This window comes from Tachypleus tridentatus, chromosome 7 (genome assembly GCF_004210375.1).
Source record: "Tachypleus tridentatus isolate NWPU-2018 chromosome 7, ASM421037v1, whole genome shotgun sequence".
NCBI lineage: Eukaryota > Metazoa > Arthropoda > Merostomata > Xiphosura > Limulidae > Tachypleus > Tachypleus tridentatus.
Genome location: NC_134831.1, coordinates 84,191,723 through 84,210,920, shown reverse-complemented (window position 1 = coordinate 84,210,920; position 19,198 = coordinate 84,191,723). Strand labels below are relative to the sequence as shown.

General features: G+C 35.6%; 1 protein-coding gene across 2 annotated transcripts in view; it reads left to right on the top strand.

Annotated features, from left to right (window-relative positions):
• The window catches only part of LOC143256075 (uncharacterized), a 127,747-nt gene that overhangs the window by 55,641 nt on the left and 52,908 nt on the right, over positions 1-19,198 (top strand). Inside the window, exons 1-3 of one of the 2 annotated variants that reach the window (XM_076512747.1) lie at positions 10,145-10,318; positions 13,711-13,881; positions 18,330-18,704. The exons of the other annotated variant lie outside the window; for it this stretch is intronic. Coding sequence (XP_076368862.1) covers positions 10,297-10,318; positions 13,711-13,881; positions 18,330-18,704 — 568 coding nt within the window. The 5' untranslated portion in view covers positions 10,145-10,296. Of the gene's footprint in view, positions 1-10,144; positions 10,319-13,710; positions 13,882-18,329; positions 18,705-19,198 lie in introns of those variants that run through there. 2 annotated transcript variants of the gene reach the window in all.

Sequence of the window (19,198 nt, the reverse complement as noted above, 5' to 3'; positions counted from 1 at the left end):
TAAACACATGTGTGGTGGGTTTGTGAACACCGTTGTAAACCATGCGATGGCTCGCGAATGTAATTGTTGTAAACCATGTGGTGGTTTGTAAATAATTGCTGTAAACCATGCGGTGAGGTGGTTTGTAATTGTCATCGGTTGTAAACCATGTGTGGGTTTGTAACAACTGCTCAAACCGCTGCGGTTTGGCACATGTGTGGTGTTGTAAACTATGTGTGGTGTGTTTACTAATACTGTTGTAAACTATGTGTGGTTGTGTTTGTAATATTGTTGTAAACTATGTGTGTGTTTTGTATACTGCTTATGTGTGGTGTGTTTGTAATACTGTTGTAAACTATGTGTGGTGTGTTTGTAATACTGTTGTAAACTATGTGTGGTGTGTTTGTAATACTGTTGTAAACTATGTGTGGTGTGTTTGTAATACTGTTGTAAACTATGTGTGGTGTGTTTGTAATACTGTTGTAAACTATGTGTGGTGTGTTTGTAATACTGTTGTAAACTATGTGTGGTGTGTTTGTAATACTGTTGTAAACTATGTGTGGTGTGTTTGTAATACTGTTGTAAACCATGTGTGGTGTGTTTGTAATACTGTTTGTAAACCATGTGTGGTGTGTTTGTAATACTGTTGTAAACCATGTGTGGTGTGTTTGTAATACTGTTGTAAACCATGTGTGTGGTGTGTTTGTAATACTGTTGTAAACTATGTGTGGTGTGTTTGTAATACTGTTGTAAACCATGTGTGGTGTGGTTTGTAATACTGTTGTAAACCATGTGTGGTGTGTTTGTAATACTGTTGTAAACCATGTGGTGGTGTGTTTGTAATACTGTTGTAAACTATGTGTGGTGTGTTTGTAATACTGTTGTAAACCATGTGTGGCGGTTTGTATACCGTTGTGATGGTGTTTGTAATGTGTTGTAAATATGTGTAGGTGACACCGTTTTGTAATGCTGTACCAAACCATGTGTGATGTGGTTTGTAATACTGTTGTAAACTATGTGTGGTGTGGTTTGTAATACACTGTTGTAAACCATGTATTGATGTGTGTTTTGTAATGCTGTTGTAAACTATGTGTGGTGTTGTTTGTAATACTGTTGTAAAACTATGTGTGGTGTGTTTGTAATACTGTTGTAAACTATGTGTGGTGTTATGTCTTTGTAACACTGTGTGATGTTGTAACTGTTTGTAAATGTGTGGTGTGTTTGTAATACTGTTGTAAACTATGTGTGGTGTGTTTGTAATACTGTTGTAAACTATGTGTGGTGTGTTTGTAACACTGTTGTAAACCATGTGTGGTGTGTTTGTAATACTGTTGTAAACCATGTGTGGTGTGTTTTGTAATACTGTTGTAAACTATGTGTGAATTGTGTTTGTAATACTGTTTGTAAACTATGTGTGGTTATGGTTTGTAATTTGTAAACTATGTGTGGTGTGTTTGTAATACTGTTGTAAAACTATATTGTGGTGTGTTTGTAATACCGTTTGTAATATGTGTGATGTGTTGTAAACTGTTGTAAATATTGTGGTGTGTTTTGTAATACTATGTGTGGTGTGTTAGTAAACTGTTGTAAACCATGTGTGGTGTGTTTTGTAATACCGTTGTAAACCATGTGTGATGTGTTTGTAATACTTTGTTGTAAACTATGTGTGGTGTGTTTGTAATACTGTTGTAAACCATGTGTGGTGTGTTTGTAAATACTGTTGTAAACTATGTGTAAACCATGTGGTTGTGTAATACTGTTTGTAAACCATGTGTGGTGTGTTTGTAATACTGTTGTAAACCATGTGTGGTGTGTTTTGTAATACTGTTGTAAACCATGTGTGGTGTGTTTGTAATACATGTTTGTAAACCTATGTGTGGTGTAATGTTTGTAATACTGTTGTAAACCATGTGTGGTGTGTGTTGTAATACTGTTGTAAACTATGTGTGCTATTTAAACTATGTGACATTGTGGTTTGTAATACTGTTGTAAACCTATGTGTGGTGTGTTTGTAATACTATTTGTAAACTATGTGTGGTGTGTGTGTTTGTAACACTGTTGTAAACCATGTGTGATGTGTTTGTAATACTGTTGTAAACCATGTGTGGTGTGTGTTTGTAATACTGTTGTAAACTATGTGTGGTGTGTTTGTAATACTGGTTGTAAAACTAGTGTGTGGTGTGTTTTGTAATACTGTTTGTAAACCATGTGTGATGTGTTTGTAATACTGTTGTAAACCATGTGTGATGTGTTTTGTAATACTGTTGTAAACTGTTTGTAAACCATGTGTGAAGTGTGTTTGTAATACTGTTGTAAACCATGTGTGATGTGTTTTGTAATACTGTTGTAAACCATGTGTGATGTGGTTTGTAAACCATTTGTAAACTATGTGTGATGTGTTTGTAATACTGTTGTAAACTATGTGTGATGTGTTTGTAATACTATTTGTAAACCATGTGTGATGTGTTTGTAATACTGTTGTAAACTATGTGTGATGTGTTTGTAATACTATTTGTAAACTATGTGTGGTGTGTGTTTGTAATACTGTTTGTAAAACTATGTGTGATGTGTTTTGTAATACTGTTGTAAACTATGTGTGATGTGTTTGTAATACTGTTGTAAACCTATGTGTGATGTGTTTGTAATACTGTTGTAAACTATGTGTGATGTGTTTGTAATACTGTTGTAAACTATGTGTGATGTGTTTGTGATACTGTTGTAAACTATGTGTGATGTGTTTGTAATACTGTTGTAAACCATGTGTGATGTGTTTGTAATACTGTTGTAAACTATGTGTGATGTGTTTGTAATACTGTTGTAAACTGATGTGTGAATGTTTGTAATACTGTTGTAAACTATGTGTGGTGTGTTTGTAATACTGTTGTAAACTATGTGTGGTGTGTTTGTAATACTGTTGTAAAACTATATTGTGCATGTGTTTGTAATACTGTTGTAAACTATGTGTGATGTGTTTGTAATACTGTTGTAAACCATGTGTGACATGTTTGTAATACTGTTGTAAACTATGTGTGATGTGTTTGTAATACTGTTGTAAACTTTATGTGTGATGTGTTTGTAATACTATTGTAAACTATGTGTGATGTGTTTGTAATACTGTTGTAAACTATGTGTGATGTGTTTGTAATACTGTTGTAAACTATGTGGTGGTGTGTTTGTGAATTGTTGTAAAACTATGTGTGATGTGTTTGTAATACTGTTGTAAACTATGTGTGATGTGTTTGTAATACTGTTGTAAACTATGTGTGATGTGTTTGTAATACTGTTGTAAACTATGTGTGATGTGTTTGTAATACTGTTGTAAACTATGTGTGATGTGTTTGTAATACTGTTGTAAACTATGTGTGATGTGTTTGTAATACTGTTGTAAACCTATGTGCGTGATGTGTTTGTAATACTGTTGTAAACCATGTGTGATGTGTTTGTAATACTGTTGTAAACCATGTGTGATGTGTGATAATACTGTTGTAAAACCATGTGATGTGTTTGTAATACTGTTGTAAACTATGTGTGATGTGTTTGTAATACTGTTGTAAACTATGTGTGATGTGTTTGTAATACTGTTGTAAACTATGTGTGATGTGTTTGTAATACTGTTGTAAACTATGTGTGGTGTGTTTGTAATACTGTTGTAAACTATGTGTGATGTGTTTGTAATACTGTTGTAAACTATGTGTGATGTGTTTGTAATACTGTTGTAAACTGTGTGTGATGTGTTTGTAATACTGTTGTAAACTATGTGTGGTGTGTTTGTAATACTGTTGTAAACCATGTATTGTGGTGTGTTTGTAATACTGTTGTAAACTATGTGGTGATGTGGTTTGTAATACTGTTGTAAACCATGTGTGATGTGTTTGTAATAACTGTTGTAAACCATGTGTGGTGTGTTTGTAATACTGTTGTAAACTATGTGTGATAATGTTTGTAATACTGTTGTAAACTATGTGTGGATTGTGTTTGTAATACTGTTGTAAACTATGTGCGGTGATGTGTTTGTAATACTGTTGTAAACTATGTGTGGTGTGTTTGTAATACTGTTGTAAACCATGTGTGATGTGTTTGTAATACTGTTGTAAACCATGTGTGATTGTGTTTGTAATACTGGTGTTTGTAAACTATGTGTGGTGTGTTTGTAATAATCTTTGTAAACCATGTGTGATGTGTTTGTGATACCGTTGTAAACCTATGTGTGGATGTGTTTGTAATAACTGTTGTAAACTATGTGTGGTGTGTTTGTAATACTGTTGTAAACTATGTGTGGTGTGTTTGTAATACTGTTGTAAACTATGTGTGGTGTGTTTGTAATACTGTTGTAAACTATGTGTGATGTGTTTGTAATACTGTTGTAAACTATGTGTGGTGTGTTTGTAATACTGTTGTAAACTGTGTGTGGTGTGTTTGTAATACTGTTGTAAACTATGTGTGATGTGTTTGTAATACTGTTGTAAACTATGTGTGGTGTGTTTGTAATACTGTTGTAAACTATGTGTGGTGTGTTTGTAATACTGTTGTAAACTATGTGTGGTGTGTTTGTAATACTGTTTGTAAACTATGTGTGATGTGTTTGTAATACTGTTGTAAACTATGTGTGGTGTGTTTGTAATACTGTTGTAAACCATGTGTGATGTGTTTGTAATACTGTTGTAAACCATGTGTGATGTGTTTGTAATACCGTTGTAAACCATGTGATGTGTTTGTAATACTATTTGTAAACTATGTGTGTGGTGTGTTTGTAATACCTGTTGTAAACTATGTGTGGTGCGGTTTGTGTTTGTAATACTGTTGTACCGCTTGTAAACCATGTGTGGTGTGTTTGTAATACTGTTGTAAACTATGTTAATGTTTGTAATACTGTTGTAAACTATGTGTGGTGTGTTTGTAATACTGTTGTAAACCATGTGTGGTGTGTTTGTAATACTGTTGTAAACCTATGTGTGATGTGTTTGTAATACTGTTGTAAACCATGTGTGTGTGTGTTTGTAATACTGTTGTAAACTAAACTATTGGTGTGTGTTTGTAATACTGTTGTAAACTATGTGTGGTGTGTTTGTAATACTGTTGTAAACTATGTGTGATGTGTTTGTAATACTGTTGTAAACCATGTGTGATGTGTTTGTAATACCTGTTGTAAACCATGTGTGGTGTGTTTGTAACACCTGTTGTAAACCATGTGTGGTGTGTTTGTAATACTGTTGTAAACCATGTGTGATGTGTTTGTAATACTTGTTGTAAACTATGTGTGGTGTGTTTGTAATACTGTGTAACACTGTGTGTGGTGCGGTTTGTAATACTGTTGTATGTGTGATGTGTTTGTAATACTGTTGTAAACCATGTGTGTTTGTGATACCGTTGTAAACTATGTGTGGTGTGTTTGTAATACTATTGTAAACCATGTGTGGTGTGTTTGTAATACTGTTGTAAACCTATGTGTGATGTGTGTTTGTAATACTGTTGTAAACCTATGTGTGGTGTGTTTGTAATACTGTTGTAAACTATGTGTGGTGTGTTTGTAATAATGTTGTAAACCATGTATGTGTGATGTGTTTGTAATACCTGTTGTAAACTGTGTGTGGTGTGTTTGTAATACTGTTGTAAACTATGTGTGGTGTGTTTGTGGTAACACTGTTGTAAACCATGTGTGGTGTGTTTGTAATAACTGTTGTAAACTATGTGTGGTGTGTTTGTAATACTGTTAAACTGTGTGTGGTGGTGTGTTTGTAATACTGCTTGTAAACCATGTGTGGTGTGTTTGTGTAAACCTGTTGTAAAGTGTTGTAAACCGTGTGGTGTGTTTTGTAATAACTGTTGTAAACCTATGTGTGATGTGTTTGTAATACCGTTGTAAACCATGTGTGGTGTGTTTGTAATACTGTTGTAAACCATGTGTGGTGTGTTTGTAATACTGTTGTAAACCATGTGTGGTGCGTTTGTGACACTGTTGTAAACTATGTGTGGTGTGTTTGTAATACTGTTGTAAACTATGTGTGATGTGTTTGTAATACTGTTGTAAACTATGTGTGATGTGTTTGTAATACTGTTGTAAACTATGTGTGGTGTGTTTGTAATACTGTTGTAAACTATGTGTGGTGTTTGTAATGTGTTGTAAACCATGTTGGTGTGTTTGTAATACTGTTGTAAACTATGTGTGTGTGTGTTTGTAATACTGTTGTAAACTATGTGTGGTGTGTTTGTAATACCTGTTGTAAACCATGTGTGGATGTGTTTGTAAACTGTTGTAAACCATGTGATGTGTTTGTGATACTGTTGTAAACTATATGTGATGTGTTTGTAATACTGTTGTAAACTATGTGTGGTGTGTTTGTAATACTGTTGTAAACTATGTGTGATGTGTTTGTAATACTGTTGTAAACTATGTGTGGTGTGTTTGTAATACTGTTGTAAACTATGTGTGGTGTGTTTGTAATACTGTTGTAAACTATGTGTGATGTGTTTGTGATACTGTTGTAAACTATGTGTGGTGTGTTTGTAATACTGTTGTAAACCTATGTGGTGTGTTTGTAATACTGTTGTAAACCATGTGTGATGTGTTTGTAATACCGTTGTAAACTATGTGGATGTGTTTGTGATACTGTTGTAAACTGTGGAATGTAGTGTGTTTGTAATACTGTTGTAAACTATGTGTGATGTGTTTGTAATACTGTTGTAAACTATGTGTGTGGTGTGTTTGTAATACTGTTTGTAAACTATGTGTGATGTGTTTGTAATACTGTTGTAAACCATGTGTGTGATGTGTTTGTAATACTGTTGTAAACTATGTGTGGTGTGTTTGTAATACTGTTGTAAACTATGTGTGGTGTGTTTGTAATACTGTTGTAAACTATGTGTGATGTGTTTGTAATACTGTTGTAAACTATGTGTGATGTGTTTGTAATACTGTTGTAAACTATGTGTGGTGTGTTTGTAATACTGTTGTAAACTATGTGTGATGCGGTTTGTAACACTGTTGTAAACCATGTGTGATGATGTTTGTTAATAACTGTTGTAAACTATGTGTGGTGTGTTTGTAATACTGTTGTAAACTATGTGTGATGTGTTTGTAATAACTGTTGTAAACCATGTGTGGTGTGGTTTGTAATACTGTTGTAAACTATGTGTGGTGTGTTTGTAATACTGTTGTAAACTATGTGTGATGTGTTTGTGATACTGTTGTAAACCATGTGTGGTGTGTTTGTAATTGTTGTAAACTATGTGTGATGTGTTTGTAATAACTGCTGTAAACCATGTGTGATGATGTTTGTGATAATTGTTGTAAACTATGTGTGTGTTTGTAATACTGTTGTAAACCGTGTGTAGTGTGTTTGTAATACTATTTGTAAACCATGTGATGTGTGTTTGTAATACTGTTGTAAACTGTGTGTGTGGTGTGTTTGTAATACCTTCGTTGTAAACTGTGGTGTGTGTGGTGTGTTTGTAATACTGTTGTAAACCATGTGTGATGTGTTTGTAATACTGTTGTAAACTATGTGTGGTGTGTTTGTAATACTGTTGTAAACCATGTGTGGTGTGTTTGTAATACCGTTGTAAACTATGTGTGGTGTGTTTGTAATATTTGTTGTAAACTATGTGTGGTGTGTTTGTAATACTGTTGTAAACCATGTGTGGTGTGTTTTGTAATACTGTTGTAAACTATGTGTGGTGTGTTTGTAAATACTGTTGTAAACCATGTGTGGTGTGTTTGTAATAGTGTTGTAAACCATGTGTGATGTGTTTATTGATACTGTTGTAAACTATGTGTGTGTGTGTTTGTAATACTGTTGTAAACCATGTGTGATGTGTTTGTAATACTGTTGTAAACTATGTGTGATGTGTTTGTAATACTGTTGTAAACTATGTGTGGTGTGTTTGTAATACTGTTGTAAACTATGTGTGGTGTGTTTGTAATACTGTTGTAAATATTCGTCTGATTGGTAATGTGTGTCTACTTGTTGAAACACACATTTTCTTAATCTGAAAGATTGATTTTATATCTCTAACGGTGTATGACTCCTACCACTTTAGTACCTTCTTACTAATAAGATGGACTGAATATCTTCACCAATGTTCTGCTATTGTAAATAAATATCTTACTGAGATGTTATATATTTTATACCAGTGTTGTTTTCTGTTTTTGAAATTCGCACAAAGCTACTCGAGGGCTATCTGTGCTAGCCGTCCCTAATTTAGCAGTGTAAGACTAGAGGGAAGGCAGCTAGTCATCACCACCCACCGCCAACTCTTGGGCTTCTCTTTTACCAACGAATAGTGGGATTGACCGTCACATTATAACGCCCCCACGGCTGAAAGGGCGATCATGTTTGTCGCGATGGGGATGCGAACCCGCAACCCTCAGGTTACGAGTCGCACGCCTTAACACGCTTGGCCATGCCGGGCCTATACCAGAGTTATTGGATAACTCATGTCTACAATAAATTCTTCTTTCTCGTATAGTTAGAAATTAAAATAACGAAATGCACTGGGGTTTGTTCGCTTCTTAATTAACCTAATATTTAAAGCAACTACAATAAACTGTTTACTGACACCAACAACGAAATACACAAATACAATGTGAACATTTTAAAGCTAAATTTAATTCTGAATTGTTGTTGATGTCGTGAGAACTTGTTTTCGTCTGGAGCAGTGACTGTTTAGTAATAATCTTATATTCTCGTAAGCATCCTTTTGGACAGTAAAGCGGCGCCACTGGAGAGGTTCAGGAGTCTTGACGGGATTTCAATTCTTTTGCAGGTTAAGAAACATCGTGTAGGATTTTTGTTTTATCCTCTGTATATGTACCTCGGAATTCGACCGGTTGTGGTCATTAACCACTCTTAGCACGAATCTTTCCTGACGTCATGCAGACAAAAGATGACATACTGCCCTTAGTCGTGACGTATGCTGCAACAATGCTGATACTTCAACTCTACAAATCAGTGTTAGTCTTGTTACAAGAAGATGGAGAAAATATTATATCATTTCTGTTGATGTCCACGTTTGAAGTATCAATATATATGTATATAACCTTATGAAATATTAAGAGATGTAAAATGTGGCTCTGTATTCACGCTTAGGTCTGTAAAATGTGGCTTTGTATTCACACTTATGCCTGTAAAATGTAGCTCTATATTCACGTTTGTGTCTGTAAAATGTGTCTCTATTTTCACGTTTGTGTCTGTAAAATGTAGCTCTATATTCACGTTTATGTCTGTAAAATGTGGCTCTATATTCACGTTTATGTCTGATGCAAACTTTTAAGTATCATCTCACCCAGGAACCCCAAAATACTGACCCTTGAACCTTCCCTGTGAACATGCTCGTAACAATATTGATGTTAAACTTGATATTAGAAATTGCTTCAGTTAATACCAGTGTAATAACCCTAAATTTTGTTTTTGTACTGGTAGGATATCTAGATTATTTATTTGTATTTAGATAGATGTTTGTTAACATTATGGAGCACCTTCATTCAACCCTTTAACTGTAACAACATCGTTCTATACAAGAATAAAAGTTTCAGATATTAACTTTTAGATAGATGTTTGTTAACATTATGGAGCACCTTCATTCAACCCTTTAACTGTAACAACATCGTTCTATACAAGAATAAAAGTTTCAGATATTAACTTTTAGGTAGATGTTTGTTAACATTAAGGAGCACCTTGATTCAACCCTTTAACTGTAACAACACTGCTTTATTTGAGAATAAAAAAATCCAGTTAATAACCCTTAGGTAGATGTTTGTTAACATTATGGAGTACCTTGATTCAACCCTTTAACTGTAACAACATCGCTTTACACGAGAATAAAAAGTTCCAGTTAATAACCCTTAGGTAGATGTTTGTTAACATTATGGAGTACCTTGAATCAACCCTTTAACTGTAACAACATCGTTTTACACGAGAATAAAAAATTCCAGCTATTAACCCTTAGGTAGATGTTTGTTAACATTAGGGAGCACCTTGATTCAACCCTTTAACTGTAACAACATCGCTTTACACGAGAATAAAAAATTCCAGTTATTAACCCTTAGGTAGATGTTTGTTAACATTAAGGAGTACCTTGATTCAACCCTTTAACCGAAGCAGGAAATTATTCGTTGTATTTTTTAGATACCGCCTGAGCAAGGACCAGATTACCTATGGACTACCAACTGCTGACATTCGTGGGACGTTGCTAGGAAACTCCTGTACATTGAAAGTTAACTTCCCCTGTCAACCGAGAAAGTATCGGGCTTTTAGTGGTTACTGTAACAATGTTCAGAACCCGACGTGGGGCAACGCCAATACCCCCTACGTACGTTTTATGGCCCCTAACTACGCTGACGGTAAGTGGAAAAACTCTTGCTTGAATAGCAGTAATCGACTAGCTTATTAACTTAAAACCGAAAGCTCTTAATTCAGAGAGACACTCGTTAATTGTCCATATGTTTGATAAAATCCAACATAAAACATGAACGTTTCTTGGCAGTTCGTTTTTGTGTAATTGAGGCGTTTAACATTCAGAATTTTTTGTCATTAAAGGTTAAACATGTGGGATAGGTAGGTGAATTGGTTGAAATCAACTGTCAATGACGAACAAACGTCTACGTCTTGTAAGAAAAATTAAGTAATACTTAAATATTTAATAAAAATTGTGATAACTTGCACAGGTAAACAACGTCAAACTCAGTAATTTGTAATTCTTGAAAGACGTCATGAGAAGTAGTTAGGGCTATAAGGTGGACGAAAACCAACACATTGTTTTCTAGAGTTACAAGGTTGTAGAATGGACAGGGGCTGACTTGGAGTTAGGCCCGGCATGGCCAAGCGTGTTAAGGCGTGCGACTCGTAATCTAGGGGTCGCGGGTTCGCATCCCGGTCGCGCCAAACATGCTCGCCCTTTCAGCCGTGGGGGCGTTATAATGCTACGATCAATCCCACTATTCGTTGGTAAAAGAGTAGCCCAAGAGTTGGCAGTGGGTGGTGATGACTAGCTGCCTTCCCTCTAGTCTTACACTGCTAAATTAGAGACGGCTAGCACAGATAGCCCTCGAGTAGCTTTGTGCAAAATTCAAAAAACAAACAAACAAAAAAGACTCGTAGTTTCTCTGGACTGACAAGTTAGGGCTAGAATGGACGGTTACTGGCCCAAAGATTCTCTAGAGTGACAAATTAGAGTAGGAATAAACGATAACTGATCCAAGGTTTCTGTGAAGTTGCAAATTAGAGCTAGTGTGAACGGTAATTGATCCAAAGTTTCTCCGAAGTCACAAATTAGGGCTAGTGTGAACGATAACTGAATGGAAGCCCTGACCACTTCCTAGCCACTGGGGTGATGGGACATAGAGGTCTATCCACTTGAGTGATACATCATACCTCTCAGTTGGGCGGTGGCGTTATGTGGGTGTTAATGGTATATACCACCTTCTACTGTTGTGCTGAAGTATAGTTCCAGATGCTACAAGGTTTTGGTTCTGCCACAATGATTTGTTAATACATATATATACATATGACGGACTGTTTCTTCCCACTGTGGCATTCCTAGTTTCTCCCATCGGCCAAATATACATTCCTGTTTGGTCTTATGTTTGTTGAAGATCGCCCTGTCGTGATTAGAATTACGTGCTGATGTTATGGTGTTGGTTGAAGCACTCTGCCATGTCATGACTATATAAATATTGTAGTTTGCCTTTCAAACTAAGACATTTCTCCTACCTACCATCCTCCAGATGTGGTTGTCAAGAGGTCAAGTGTTCGTTGGAGATGACCCAACTAAGTAAGTACATCCATACCTGTGGCCTGAAAAAAACAAGAACTTAATTTGTCGCTAAAAGGATAGAGATTTTACTTCGTTGATTACGTGTAGCGTACATGTTATTGCCTGCGTAATGTGTATAATATATACTGTATTACTCATTTTTAAACGCCCTGGGCGCTTAAATAATTGTCAAACAAATATTTGTACTGATAAAGAAACAATTCCAACCTTTATATTTTCCTCGATAGTCACTGCTATCACCTACTAAACGCGGCCTTTAGTTTACACGCATGATTAGATGACGTCATGCTGAACCAGTGCAGATTTATGTGTTACATTGGGACGTGTACTGAGGTAATAGGAACAGGTGGTTGTGTGGTGTTGAGGCAAAATTCGCTCAGAATACAATTTAAATCCAGTGTCCGTAATAATATTTATTCGATAATAAAATGGGAAAATACAGCATAAAACATTTTCACACAATTAATGATAGAAAAGTTGAAAATGTTACCTCAGGTAGGTTAGATTGTTTGTTTGTCTTCAAAATCGTGACAATGTTTGATGATAAAGAGGGCGTTTATTTATTTTAATTTTGAAAATTAGTCAGAAGAGTCAATGGAGTAAAATGGTATACAGATATCAAACTTTCTACTTCTGTTGATTAAAACGTCGGTCCCTCAAGAAGTCTGCAGATATTTTACGAACTTAGAATTCTAAAATCAAGGGTTCGCTTTCCTGTGTTAAACGAAACGCAGATGACCTATTGTGCAGCCTCACTCCAAAACAACCACTTAACTTTGCTGTGACAATCACTCTGCAAGATTTCTGTCCCTGTAGGCCTTTTTTTTTCTTCAAATTTTTGAGTTACGAGGATTTTAATGACGGGAGAGAAGAAACACGTAAGCGTGAACAATGATGGTTGCTAACAAACTGCAGCTGTGATTGTCTTGCTTGCGTGGATCGAGTTAACAAAGAATTAGAGGTTACTTTAAAAGCATCCGTGTCTAGTTTTGTACCAGGCTTACCAGAAAACATTATACATTATAAATGTATGTGACATCTTTGAAAAATAAATGGAAAATAATGCATTTAGGGAATAAATGTATCCCGTAAGCGCCAACGTATAGTAAATTCGATAAAACCAAAATTAAGAATGGAAAATATATTTATTTCTTGCTCTTGAAGTTCATATGTCATGACATCATGTGTTGTAGCGCACAATGTGCATAATTCTTCTTGTGATTCATGGGATCTGCACATTTTAATGATGTCACAACAGTACAAACTGGAACGTTAAGTATATATGTAAAAACGGCTCGTTTGGGTTGAGAAAATTTTTGTCATGACCGAAGAAGGTCGAAACGTTGTTCATTCCTTACGTAAAAAAATTTTCTCAAACCAAACGAGCCGTTTTTACATATATATTTCTCTACAAGTGGGTTTTCTCTACATCACTGATTATTGGAACGTTAAGTGTCCCTTAGGTGACGTCATGTTAGCGTCCACCGACTGAATGACAGACAAGGAGTGGTTAAAACATGTGACCCCTTGTCCTCTTTCAGTAAAAAAAAATATGGATTATTGGGAGAAAAGCTGCTCCCAATTTCAGAAAATCCATAATACACCGCACACACACATGCATATGGAAAAAAAAATCTGTGACACATATGAAAACAAATATTCCATTAACTATTACTGAGTGAGGTGTTTAATACATCGGTCCTGAAATCTTAGATGATCTGATAATAGGACGCGAGGGAACAATTGCACAAGTATACTGATCATTAGAAATCAGGGTTCGATTCCCGCGTTGGACACAGCGCACGTAGCCTATAATATGTTGATGCATATAACTTACAATAACTGGAAATACTGTTTACTAAAACATGTTGCATTTAGAAAGAACGTTTTGTTTACATTTTTTTTTTAAATTGCAATTTCTAGGTTACTTAACGTCTCTCTTAATGTTTCATCAACCAGGTGTCAATGTTCCTCGTCAGTCGGGAAGCAACGAATTCCTTCCCAGTGCACGTAAGATAAGTCTGATGATCCATAGCGATGTAGATAATCCACATCCTCACCTAACCACACTGATGACGATCTTTGGAGAGTTTATCTTCCACGACTTGGCTCATACAGCGCAATCTGCAGGTGAGAAAATGAACTAAAGATGAAAAGTGTATGGAAAATTTACCAGAACTAACAGTATCAAAACATATGACTACTTTCATACGCGCCACGCCAATATTGTTTGTAGCCCAAGCTAAGAAAATATTGTAAACTCACTAGTATTGATATAGTAACAAAAGCAAATAAACAAAAGATTTCATAGACAATATGCCGGGTAATCTAAGGGTCGCGAGTTCGAATCCACGTCGCACAAAACATGCTCCCTCTTTCAGCTGTGGGGGCGTTATAATGACGGTCAATCCCACTATTCATTGGTTATATAGTAGCCCAAGAGATGGCGATGGGTGGTAATGACTAGTTACCTTCCCTCTAGTCTTACACTGCTAAATTAGGGACGTCCAGCGCAGATAGCCCTCGTGTAACTTGCGTTGAACAGAATCGTGTATTAGAAAAGGAGATAAAACCTAATTTGGCTGAGACAAACAGAACATTCAGAATGTTCATTAGGATAATCCTCTGTCCTCCTAACCGAAATAAAATAGTTTTCAGATTTTTCCTGAAAATTTCCGTTTATTCTTCGATTTTTTATTGTTTTTTAACACTGGTTTTGGTATAATATCTGTTACCTCACATACCTGTTGTCGGGGCGTACTTCACAATGTCATCTGCATAAATTACATGATTGTCAGATGTTCCATGGTTCGCTTCCTTTTACATTTTACCTCCCTTCTCCCAAGAAAACATGCTTCACGTTTTTGGACTGTAGGTGTGTTACGCGTGTGAAAGCAATACTTCACTAATTGATTAGGGTAACTAGGAGTTGGTTGCGAATGGAGGTTTCAGTTTTCTTTTCCTTAGGGATGCCCAGTGCAGATTTTCTCGGCTCGCGTTGCGCGTAAAATAATACACATTATTAATAACACTTGGTAAATTGTAAAAGACCAGTTAGATTTTTTTAAGTGATATTATAAAATTATATTAAAAGCTTTTTTAATATATATATACCTTTTTTAAGCAAGTGCATCACTTTTTGTCACAAATTATCAAATAAATCCGAATAAAGTTTATTATACTATAAATGTTCTTAGTTTCATCCACTTCAATTAAAAACGTTGAATGTTTGTAAATGCAGGTACATAATGACAGAAAAGGACATGGTGCGCTACCTCTCGTCTATTGCTAACAATATTTGAGAGGCACATTTTCGTGCAACACATAAGAAACACCGTAGAAAAATAATTGGTTATAACTTTAAGATTTTCTTCTTGGATAAAATCAAATGCACTATACATATGGCAGGTCAGATATGTGTTTTGTTAACAATTTTTGCGCTAGTTTTTTAATTTAAGATCAGGTTTAGATAATCTTAGTTTGACAAATTCATTGACATAAAATAACAAAATTATCCAAACATCTAGTTTAGATGGAAAACGTCAATAAGTTATGAGATGCGATCGCCTTGTCTTTGTCAATTCGATTGGCGGGTTTTGTTCAACACATTGCAATGGCGACCGCTTGCACATGCCGAAAATCACGTGAATATCTATCTTGTCTTATTTATATCTATGAGAAATAAATAAATGCATCATAATTTTACTCACTTTTTTTTTCTTTATGTCATATTTTATGTTCGTGAAACACAAACTTTGGTAGTGCGACTACTGTGTTTGTTAAGTTCTTACTGAAAGACCGTGTTTTCTAGGTGGCTGATCAAGCTGAAGTTTAAATCCAGGTCAGGATTGATTTTTGTTATTTCACGTAGTTCCGTCTACCTAGAAAGCAGTTCATAGCAGGAAATGCTTTTTTCACACGTGCGTTTTAAGTATTAACACAAGTTAACGACAGTGGTAACGTGAGCACTTTCCTATGGGAATTTGCTTTGTCTTACAAGTACTGTGTGTTCTCTTTCACTTGATGTTCTCCACGATAGAACACAAATCGTATGTTTTCGGTACCAACCAAGAATATGAAATGAAGGATTTAAATCTACACCCAGAGAAAGATAATAAGAAATAAACAAACCTCGAAAGATAAGATACAATTATATTCGACAGATGTATTGTTTTTCAACGACACACCCAAGGTTTAAGGCTAAACGCAACGACACAAATTAATGACTTGTCTTATAAATAACAGTTTCACTACCCAGGATATGGTTAGGCAAAATAACTTCTACATGGGATAAGCGCTTACATCATTACCTATTAAAGGCAACAAGAGAGATAGATAGAAAAGAAGTACAGTCTGGATAGCAGCACGCTAGAAAATATAAATTAAATTCTGTAATAATGTTCAGCAGTTCATTTCATGAAACCAATAATTATTTATACTTTTTAAATACTCTATAATAAAATATGCAATTTTAAATAGTCATTTGAAGGTGTAAACACTGTTCCTTGCAAATAAATTTCGGTTATATGAAAAAAGTTTGAATACGAACTTGCAAATATTCCCATGATCGGGGCCGAAAATCTTGGGTAGACGGTTTAGATAGATCCATCCCACTATAGCCAGAGGCTCTAGTAATACAAGTAATACAAGCGTAATTAATATGAGTAAATATATACCAATAAACCTAACTTCTTTTTTTTTTGTTTAACCATGATACATGACTTAAAAAATGAAGTAAATCTTACAAAATGTACTCAGAATAATTAGAGGAGATAAGAAGGCCTCTAGGTCATGATCACAGAGTACAGAAGCATTTCGCTGTTAATATGTTAACTTTGGTACGCTAAATAGGCTAGACTTTTAAATTCCACAATTTTCACACTTAATAAAAGTTGCATTCAAGCTGCCTGGTGCCGGCATGGCCAAGTGATAAAGACGCTAATCTCATAATCTGAGAATCATGGGTTCGAATCCCTGTCACACCAAACATGCTCGCCCTTTCAGCCGTGGGAGCGGTATAATGTGACGGTGAATCCAACTATTCGTTAGTAAAGGACTAGTCCAAGAGTTCTCAGTGGGTGGTGATGACTAGTTGCTTTCTCTCTAGTCTTGCACTGCTAAATTGGAGACGGCTAACGCAGATAGCCCTCGTGTAACTTTGCGCGAAATTCCAAAAATAAACATTCATCCTTTTAATCATGATCTTAAGAAAGCGCATGAGTTAGAAAAAAAAAGACAAAAATAATGATCCTTTTAACTTGAACGTTTTCACGATAGTTTCCAATTTGATAAGCTTATTGTTTTTTAATAACAGAATTTTTTTTCAGAGTTTTTTTTTTTTTGACTACATCATTATTTGATCACTTTGTTTTGTTGATATGAAATTCCCGTTTCTTCGCATGATCAACTCTTTGTCATTATAAGTCACTGGCCGTTTCAGTGATTCTCTGATAAATTCCTATCTATCTAACTATGGACTGATTGTGTACACAGACGAAGCATTTTCTCTCTCTCTCATTTTTGTTTGTCACACAAATATTATGAATATGAAAGAGTTCTTTTTAAGATTAATTGCATACTGAAGAATTCAAAAAATCTTCCAGAAGATAGACATTCATTACCTGAGGGCAAATTACCAAAGTATTATTTTTGTTATTTTACGAGGTCTGTTCAAAAAATACGCGAACTGACATCATAAAACAAAATGTACTTTATTTAGAAGTTACAGGTCTGGGACTCCTTCAAAGTACTCTCCTCTCCAACGCACACACTTATCCCAACGGTGTTTCCACTTGTTGAAACAGTCCTGGTACGTTTCTTTTGTAATGTCCTCCAGCTCCTTCGTCACATTTGCCTTAATCTCGGGAATCGTCTCAAATCTTCTTCCTTTCAAGGGTCTTTTGAGTTTGAGAAACAAGAAAAAATCGCAAGGAGCAAGGTCAGGTGAGTAGGGGGGTGGGGAAGAACAGTGATCGAGTGTTTGGCCAAAAACTCACTAGTTCTGAGGGCTGAATTTCGCAGCAACGCGGTGCATCTTCAATTTTTCGGTCAAAATCTCGTAACAAGATCCAACTGATATCCCACACTCTTAAGGAAGCTTCCTGACAGTCAGACGTCGATTTGCCCGCACCAGGGTGTTGATTTAAAACGTTCATGCCACTTGAAACATGCCGTACGCTTCATAGCAACATCACCGTAAGCCGTGTTAAGCATAGCAAAAGTTTCAGTCGCAGATTGTTTAAGTTTAACACAAAATTTCACAGCAAGTCGTTGCTCCTTCAGGTCATTCATTCTGAAATCCGCCAAACGAAAAAATCGCACTTCACTTAAAACCGCGTAGCTAATACACAAATGAAGATATCTGCAATCGGGAAATGGCGTCGTAATCAGCTGATCTGTGCAAACCTAGCGACACCAAGCGGCTTCCCCTTGAACTAACTGGAGCCGCGCAATTCAAACAGTCCGCGTATTTTTTGAACAGCCCTCGTATCTATTAAACAGGAATAAAAAAAGTATTATATTTACATAAGAGCTAATAAATTATTCTTGAGGTGTGTTATCCATTGTTTTTTGTTTAGGATATCAGGGCCACAGACTAAAATGTTGTGAAGTAGCTTTGAGTGAGTTTCATCCTGAATGCTATCCAATTCGTGTCCCAGAGAAAGATCCTGTCTTTGGAAAGCGAGGTCAAAACTGCATTGAATACACTCGTTCCTGTACTGCACCTCGAACTGGATGTACTCTTGGAGCAAGGGAACAGATCAACCAAGTGACTTCGTACATTGATGGTTCTGCTATCTATGGAGCATCTGTATATGAGGCCAACATACTGAGAGCCTTTAGAAAAGGGACTTTAAAAACACAGAGAGGACGGTCAGGACATGAACTTATGCCAGGAGAACGACAAACACAAGACTGTAGGTCATCAGGTGGAACTCAATGTTTTCTTGCAGGTCAGAATGGTGTTACTTACTCTTTTATTCACAAAATACCAATGAACACAAGGAAGCAGTTCTTGTTAAATTATCTATATTTACCAATCAGGATAATTCACTGAATTCTTTTTTGACCTTCTTGTCAAACCATCAGTATCCTAACTTTGACCAAAGAAAGTAAGCCATATAATTGCTGAAAACGAACATGAAAAAAAAAAATAATATTCATATAGAGTTAAGTACTGTGCAATGTTTTACCATACAGTAGCTTGACCTACAATACAAATAACAAAACAAACAAGCATGAAAAGATAAACTTCATGTAGCAGATATCAATGCATCTATCTAATGACAAATATGTCCATCTTTAAAATAGCATAAAATAATATAAAATAGGATAATAACTATAATAATGTGGAAGAAGGCCTAAACAGCAGCTATTTCAACTGTATTGGTATCAGTTTGTTAATCAAGGTTTTATCAGACTACTTTTGTAAAACATGTTTCTTTTT